The following is an 8,875-nucleotide window of genomic DNA, read 5'->3' on the forward strand; positions in this document are numbered from 1 at the left end:
TACTTAGAAAATTTTAAATTTCCTCAGTATTAGATGTAAATATACGAACACCTGTCTTTGGCTTAGCCAAAGAGTTAAGAAAGAAGCCCTGCCCACTCCTCTCTTTCTTACTCTGTCTGATACTTATTAATGGAATAGTGTACTATCATACGTTTTTTTTTTTTTACATTTTAAAATGTACAGGAACTACCATTTATTACTGATTACTTTTCATAAAGCCATTTGTATGTTTTTATTTATCATGTATTTCCATGAGAATGGTGTGGTAGGGGCAACTCAAGATTATTATTGGTGATATAAATATGGAAGGAAAAAAATAGATCATAGTTTATTTAAAAGTAAGATTACTAATACATTATTTTATTATGTATATATATCCAATAAAGTATGTACAATATATACAGAAAATTTACAGATTTTGAAGTAAATTTTTGCAGTAACCATGAAAACAGCATAGACATACAAAATAAAAATAACTGGTGGATAAATATATCAAAACTTATTAATTACAGGACTATATATACACACATACAAGGATATTTCAGCTCACTCCCCATCACTGTCTTAAAACAGATGTCCTTGTCATCACTGGCGACATTGACAACGATTGGATCTATGCAATCCTGGATGTTGTCAGTAAGCTAATATTTGTTCTTGAAAGCTTGACTTCATTGGACAGCTCCTTCCCACACCTGTTTAGTGACAGCAAGCCTTGCTTCCTCTAATCTGGCCTTCAGGTCTGCCATGGTGAAATGCCGTAACGATGAACGTACACATAGCTTCATATGCGCCCATACCTGCTCGATGGCATCGAGTTCAGGATAGGCGGGTGGAAGCCGGACAACAATATAAACACATCTGAACAGCTTGTAACTACTCTAATTTTCAGTGGGTATATTTTCCAGTATATATGTACTCTAAATAAACCAAGAGGTCATAATAGTCTCCCAAAATAATGAAACAAATAAAGTTAATTGCATAAACTAATTTGGATATATAAAACAATAATCCATAAAGTAATTTAAAAATGTTAAACACTATACGTCATAATCGTAGTACGTTACACTTTCATTCATAATTTGTTAACGGAGAGGAAGAAGTGGGAGGGCCGTCTTTCCTAACAGTGTCCGAAAGTCTCAGTCAAATGCAAAGAAAATTGGAAATGTTCAAGAGTAAAGTGCCATTATTAATAATTTTAGATGCTTAGTTACATTGCCATACATTAGCGGAAGGTCTAAAACATGTTAGGCCAAAATTTCAAGAAGATACAATTGATATTTAAAAAGATATTTAAGAAAACCTATGCACCACAAGCCATGAAATGGTCAGTTGTGATATAGAAGCAGTCATTGTCCACTTAGCCTAGGATAGCGTGGCTGTAGACTGTTTGCCTGACTAAAGATAGCTTAGGCAGTCTACCATGAAGATTAAAAGTTAGTTAAGAAAGTATAGGCTGAAGAATGGTTGATTTTTCAAAGCTGTCATACATTCAGTCACAATTTATTATAACTGGCGAGACAAAAATGTCAATAAAGCATGTTTAAAATGTAGTTGCATAAAAATTTTAATTACCACCTTTACCAAGTAGCATAATAAAATGTAAACTTAGCATTCGCTACCACCTTTACAGAGTAGCGTAGTGTAAATTAAGGATTGCTTTTGAATTGATTTTTCCGGAAATAACATAGATATCAAGTCTCAAGTAAAGTTGAATAGGAGTTACATATATTTGTATGATGGTACTTTCTGTACTTCAGCATTTGTCAGTAAAGAATTAATTAAACATCTTGTTACAGTTTCCTTTGCAGAGAACTGAAAAAGTGGAGGGGGAGAACATAGTAAGGAGAAAAATTGTGCTTATATTTTGGCTGCTTTTCGGGGAAGAGTAGCTGTTCTTGGCAGCCAAAAATTGTGCTCTGAGTGCCAAAAGTGTTCACTAGTTTGTGAGCTCTTAGTTCCCGATGTACTAGCTCGCCTGGCACTCAGCTAGCCTGGTGCCAGCTTAGAACACCCAGGTCCCGACGTTAACTCCCGATCTTGTGACACCAACTCTCCACATCAATTTTTCTCTCCATCTACTGGCTCTCTAATTTTTATCAATTTGCTCTTGCGCCTGGCTTCATTGCTTCCTTCCTGTGCCTTTGCCAGTCTTGTGTATGGGTTGACAGAAATTAACCCTGTAACTGAAGTGTTGTGCAGTGGAGGAGGTGATTATCTGGCCTGCCGGTTCTCCTATACCTAAGTCACTGTCATACTCCCCTAAACCTGGGAGGAGTCATACTGAAAGTCTAATGAGGGCTGGTGGGAAGTCCCCCAGGTAGCCACCCCCTCTGTCAACCTTGTTGCTGGTCCAAGGAATTGACAGACAGCCACTGGAAAGGCATCTTACTTGATGTATGGTGGAGAAGGTGGCTATCTGCCCCCTTTGGATCTCCTAAACTCAATCTCAGTCAGACTCCCCTAAATCTGGAAGGAGGCATACTGACAGTCCTTGAGAGTCCAAAGGAGATTTTGACCCCCTGGGTTTTCTAGTGAATCTCGGTCGTTGATGAGGCAGTATTCAGATATGTAGTTTAGCTTTTCTCTGCTCTCCTGTAAGCATCTCAGAGAATAGGAGTCTAGTTTACAGCCATCTTACAATGTCTGGGACAGTTTTGTGCTTCTGCCTTGTGAACTTCAGGTTATGAAACGCTGGTGTTTGGTGCCAAGTCGACCAGCAGTATCCAAGCATTCATCATTGTCCAAGCCAATAGCACTCAAGCGCCCATAGCACCTATCTCTTCTAAGAACATATTGTTGTTCTTTTTTGAGTGCCAATTGCCATCTAAATGTGTAGCTCCCACCTCCAAGTGGCCGATGCTAGTCTCTAATTACTGAGTGCCCACTCTTCGGTATTGGACCTCCCACCTTTGTGTACCATGCAATGTTCAAAAGCGTTTTTGTCTCCCTTCAGCCTGTTCCACCTTAACCTAGAGTTGTAGACAAGCCAAAGTTGCTCCCTTGTTAGTGTCAATTAGTGTCTCAAGACATGTCCTTTGCACAGGGACTTTTGTGTGCAACTTTAGGAGCTTGTTGAAGAAAGCTCCCACCTCTGGCAGTTTTTCTTTGCTTCCAAGTAGTATCAGGGGGTTGGGAGTCTGACTTTGGTTTTTAAGGGAGCAAGACAAATTGTATTTTGGTATTTTCTCCCTCCCTCTGGTGCTTAGACAGAATTAGTCCTGGCTGAAGTTCTTGTCAAGATTTTTGAAGTAAGAGTCTTTCTTGACTGGCAATAGGAGCAGAGGCGAAGATGATAAGAGACTGTTAGTGTTACCGAGAGACATTGCTTCGGTTGGTCTCTTAGTACTGTCCTGTGGATAAGAACGGTTGAGATACATAGTTTTTTGAGATTTCTACTCCTTGTTTGGTATCACAAGAGGGGAATTTTGTTGCTCTTTATTTTATGGGGAGAGAAACACAGTTGCTTGCAGTCCTCTTATCTTCGCCTTCAGCCATCTACCAAAAGTATCACAGCTACTTTCAGATGGTTCAATAATTTCTATCCCTCCCTGTCTGTTTATTCAGAACATTACTGGATGAGTCGTTTGGGGACTTGGTTATCTGCTGAGACGCTTAATCAATTAAGACAGCGGTAGTATATGAGAGTGTTTATCCAGTTTCGAAGTTTCCAGTGTAGACTTTAAGCACATGACTTCATTTTTGGTTTCTCCCATCCTCTGAAAAACGTAGATAAGTTGCCATTTTTTCCGTGTCCCATCCAGTGGCAGAAGGCTACCTTCAGCTCACATCCTTCCTACGGGTTTTGCTGTTGTTACATATACACAGTAGGGCCTCAGGTTACGAAATTAATCTGTTCCGAAGCGGCCCTCGTAACCTGATTTTTTTGTATCTAGAACTATGTTTTACATGAAATTGCCTAATTCATTCCAAGCTCTACAAAAACACCACAATAATTTTTATAATAAAGCTAAATTGACCAATAAACCATAAAATACAACAATTTGGACCATTCACTACTTAACCTAACCGTTACTGTACCTGTAAATAAAGTGTATTAGTGCACAGGGTACAAGAAATATTGTGTGTACATGTATGTACGTATGTAGTAAAATGTGGAACCTTACCTTTCGAGTGAGGTGATGTCCAAAAGTGGCGACAGAGGAGGAGGACAAAGCAGAAAACACGAACACTTAACTTTACTAAACACATTGAAAAATGGCCGAAAACATTAACACTAAACTTTTTGAAACACATTACCAATGGCAGAAAACTTTAACACTTCTTGTTTATCTCCATCTTCGTCTCCATAGAAAGCCATCCGCTTCTTTCCATGAACTTCAGCAACATTCTTGGGACCCATGGCTAATAACGTAAGTCATTAAGTTCACACACAACACGATAAAGTAACTTACAGTACAACGAAAGCGAAATCACTGAAGCGAATTTACGTTAACAAACAAAATATAGTATGTGAATGAACTAATTCCAGGTGTTTACGATAACGCTGCCGCAAAAAATGGTCAAGGAATGCCTTTACATAGAGGCATGATGGGACAGATGCTGACCAATAGGAGAACAGGATCTTACAGCAGTGACTAGCATCAGGAACCAATGGGAGAGGGAGAGGATGGTGGCGAGTCTACTGAGTTGGCGGCGCGCGAGTTTTAAGTGTTCTTGGTGGCCCGGGGGAATCTCAGACTTTACCTTTCCGCAACCTGAATTATTATCGTACAGAAGCAAAAAAATCTTCATCTTTGCTTTTGTAACCTGAATTTTTCGTACGTAGGGATTTTCATATGTAGAGGTTCCACTGTATCTCATCCTTTGTCCGATTTCCTTTGGAATGATGATATCTTCCCTCCTGACCATTCTTTGTTTGAAAAACCTTACTTGGGCAACAAGTATAAGAGAAAGCACCGTGAACCCTCTCACTAGTGATGCCTGTTCCCAAGTGCTTGAAATAAACTTCAGAGCTCCCTCCACCAGCATTTTGGGGCCTGGCACTGATTCCAGAGTACCCGAGACCTGTTCCAGAATGCTATCTAGCCATTGTAGGCTCCTGCCGCTAATGCCTAATTCCCTTTCTCAGGCTCTCACTCCTAGTTTTGTTCAAGACCACTGCTATCCCATGGCCAGGTTTTTGTGCCTCTTTCCAAGGTTTATAAGCATGTCAGATATTAGTTTTTTCTACATACAATTCCGCATTTGTTTTCAGTCTGTATGAGGTGTCATTGAGTCCATGCAGGGCATTATCGAAAATAAGAAGGCGATCCCGCCCTGATGGCCATGTATCCTTGGATGTCAAGTATTGGCAGGATCAGCAACTAGTCTGCATAGCTTTCTCCGAGTCTGCATGATATTCTGAAAGTTCGCTCGTTTGTGTGAGGAGATGAACCGAAAAGTCCTGTAGTCCATTCTCCAGTGCAATTGGATGGAGTTTTTGCATATGTAGGATACTTCTTCCATGTCCACATACATATAGACTCCGAAGAGTCTCTCAGACCTTTCTTACAAGACAGGTTCTACCAGTTCGGGTATTTATGCTTTGATCTTTATGGCATAAGCCTTCTCTCAAGTCTTTGCTCTGCTTACTTTGTCTTCTTTTCTGGCCATGAACATCAGCCTTTCCCAGTAGATCAACAGGGACAGGAAATCATAACCGAAATCCACTGTTTTTCCTAAGATCCAGCAGCTTTCTGGCAGACCTACGGTGGTGGCTGTCCGAACTTCAACTTTCTGAAGGTAAGTCCCTCATCATGAGACTAGTTTTAGACTGCTTCTCACTCCATTGTTCTAGACAAGAGAGCCCACTTGGGGAACCTGGAAATTTCATGTACATGCTTCCTGGAAGAATGGATCCCTCACATTTATGTCAGGAAGCTGAAAGTGATTCACTTAGGACTTCAGTACTTCTCTACCAAAATTTCCCACCTATTATGTGGTAATCTAAGACCACAGTCCTAACATATTTACTTAAGCTCAGACCTCCCAGTCACATGATTTATTCAGGGAACTGAAGTTCTGACAAACATTCTGAGCCATCAGAAGCATGTCCTATCCATTGAATGGATCTTTGATCCCATGGTTTATCAAGATCTATGGAATCTATGAGGCGGGCTGACTTTGAACCTGTTTGCCACCTAAGGAACCCTTGCCTTCCGTACTTTTGTTCCAATCCTATAGCATGTGCATTGGATACCATGCTATAGACCAGTTCATCTTGGACCTCCTCACCTTACATCCATCTTTATGATCAAGGAGGCACTAAACAAGTTCCAGGCTCATTGTAAAGTTACTATGGCCCTCTCAGCCCTATTCAGAGCCATGTTAGTGGCTCTCAAACTTTCTCGGTTGTTGATGGATTCTCCTAGGTCATCCCCCAATTGTGTTTTTAGACAGCCTTGCTTCAACAGATCCACCAAGGGTGGTCAGCTTTTGCCCAGACAGGGTCAGACTACTAAGGTTTGCATAAGCTACTGCAAGACATTAACATCAATTTCCTCTCTCTTTTTCTACCAGACTTAGGGGTCAATTTGCTGAAGCTGGTGTCTCAGGCATTACATCTCTTCTTGAGAGATGTCTGTGACCCAATTATGAATTATATCTCCTTTTAGGAGATCTGAAATCTCATATGCCACCATTAAGAGGTATCAAACTATGCTTAACTCATGTTTAAGCTTAGAGACCTAGTTCTTTTATCATACCAATCATATGACCTTTCAAGTCCTGGACACGTCCAAGCAAGGAAGCAGGAAACACGGTTTGCTCATTTTCCCTTATATCGTTAGCCAAGAACGAGGACCCATCCAAGACCTGAATCCATTTCTTTCTCCTTAAAGAACTTAATGGATATCCTTGATTTCCAAGAGTGCCAGCCAGCTCGCATTGCGCCCATCTTTCTTGGCGCCAGCTCATGCTCTGAGTGCCCAGAAGCACTCACTAGCTCTGAGGAAGAATAGAAAGCTCTTTGTCCAGTTAGAATGTTCAGGTATTACCTGAAAGGAACCAGAAGTTAAAAGGCCATCCATAACCTGTGGTGCTATGGCAGGAGTTTATCTAGCCCTCTGATTAGAACAACTTGTCTTTTATCCTCATGACTATTTTCTGAGACACAAATTTAGGAGAGAATTATCCTCCTTTCAATAGAAGCACTAAAGACGTCAGAACTTCTAACTCTCTAGTTTCAGGCAATATGTTCCCCCTTACAGCCATTCTACAATCAACCTACTGAAAGTGTAATTGATCTAAACTGTTCACAATTTTTAAAGGAAGTTAAAACAGTGTTAAAATTTTACAGTATCTCTTGATCATTTTTAGTAACTGGCATGGTATCATGATAGGAAGCATAGGAGTTTCTCTTACTAAGTCTTCACCTTGTTGTAAAGTGCCGAGTTTTGGGGAGTCAGTGGTTACAATATACCTGGAGCATCCACTTATAGGATTTTCTCCTTCTAAGTCTTCACCTTGTTGTAAAATGCCGAGTTTTGGGGAGTCAGTGGTTACAATATACCTGGAGCATCCACCACTCTCAGTGGATGGGCTGTGGCTTATTTCAGTGAAGATGACAGTCTTATCTGGTTGTGTTTATATTGTTACTGTGCCCAGGGCAATGGCACTTACAGATGCTTTGCTAGCCATCAGTTACATCCTTCACTGCAAAGCTCCCCTGATACTTTGCTAGTCATCAGACAGCTCCTTCTCTGAAAGTTCCCAATTAATTAGAGGTGCTCCATGGCTTTACCGCCATGCAGTATAAGTCAAGTTGAGCACCAACCAGAGGCAGTTTTCTACTGCAAGGAATGAGAAGCATTGTATTTAATGCTAGCAACTTTTCTATTTTGAATTCATTACATGAATTAATGTTTTGGAATAGAATATATCCAACTTCTTGTCAATGGGAGATTCAGCTTTGTAATTACTTGGTAAGTTACTTATATATAATGACATTTTTATGATAAGATAAAGTTTTATTTATACTTACCAAGTAATTACATGACTGTGCCCCCCCTCCTCCCCTCTCATGGACTTAAGGCATAAACAGAATGCGGTTGTCTGCCGAGGCGTTCTTGGTATTCCCATTAGTGGGCGGGACTGGTCACCTGCACCAAACTTTGAAGCGTTACCAATGAATGTTTTTATTTAAGCAGCTGTGCGAGTTGAAACTATAGCTATGTAATTACTTGGTAAGTATATGCAAGACTTTATCTTAAAATAAAAATTTAATTTTTTATGTCCATTTTAGTGACAGCTCTGTATATTTATTCCAGATGTGGAATAGCTGTAATAAATGGAAAGGTATATGCTGTAGGAGGTTTTAATGGCTCACTAAGAGTAAGAACAGTTGATGTATATGATCCAGCTCGAGATTCATGGACAACTTGTGCAAGCATGGAGGCTCGTAGATCGACTCTTGGTGTAGCCACTCTAAATAACTGTATATATGCAGTAAGTATGTTTCTATACTTTTGGTACCATTTAAGATGTACATACATTGTATCTGCAGTAATGTAGGATGTCAGTTACCATTCTTGGGCTTGAAAAGTGACCTAGTCTGGTCATTACAATGTCTGTTAATGAAATAGACTGAGAAGATACCCAACTGCAGTAGGTTATTAGATTAGTTATAAAATATAGAGAAACGGTAGAGTATATAATCATTACCTTGGCTACAGGGAGCACCGACTGCTAAATTTTGAGGAATTTTCAAATTACAGTGGACAACCTAGTACCATTCACATTCTCGGTATTCGCGGACTCACGTATTCACGGTTTTCTCTTCAGAACATAACTACCCATTATGTTCGAGAAATTTGCATATTTGTGGTATTTTTCTATGAGAAATATCCACAAATTCCTGATTATTTTATCAATTTCA

General features: G+C 39.9%; 1 protein-coding gene across 1 annotated transcript in view; it reads left to right on the forward strand.

Moving 5' to 3' along the window:
- LOC135224576 (ring canal kelch homolog) overlaps positions 1–8,875 on the forward strand; it is a gene marked incomplete in the record, with an annotated part of 536,926 nt that overhangs the window by 391,499 nt on the left and 136,552 nt on the right. The window contains 1 exon segment of the mRNA XM_064263711.1: positions 8,268–8,445. Within this exon segment, the coding sequence (XP_064119781.1) occupies positions 8,268–8,445 (178 nt within the window).

This window comes from Macrobrachium nipponense, chromosome 12 (genome assembly GCF_015104395.2).
Source record: "Macrobrachium nipponense isolate FS-2020 chromosome 12, ASM1510439v2, whole genome shotgun sequence".
NCBI lineage: Eukaryota > Metazoa > Arthropoda > Malacostraca > Decapoda > Palaemonidae > Macrobrachium > Macrobrachium nipponense.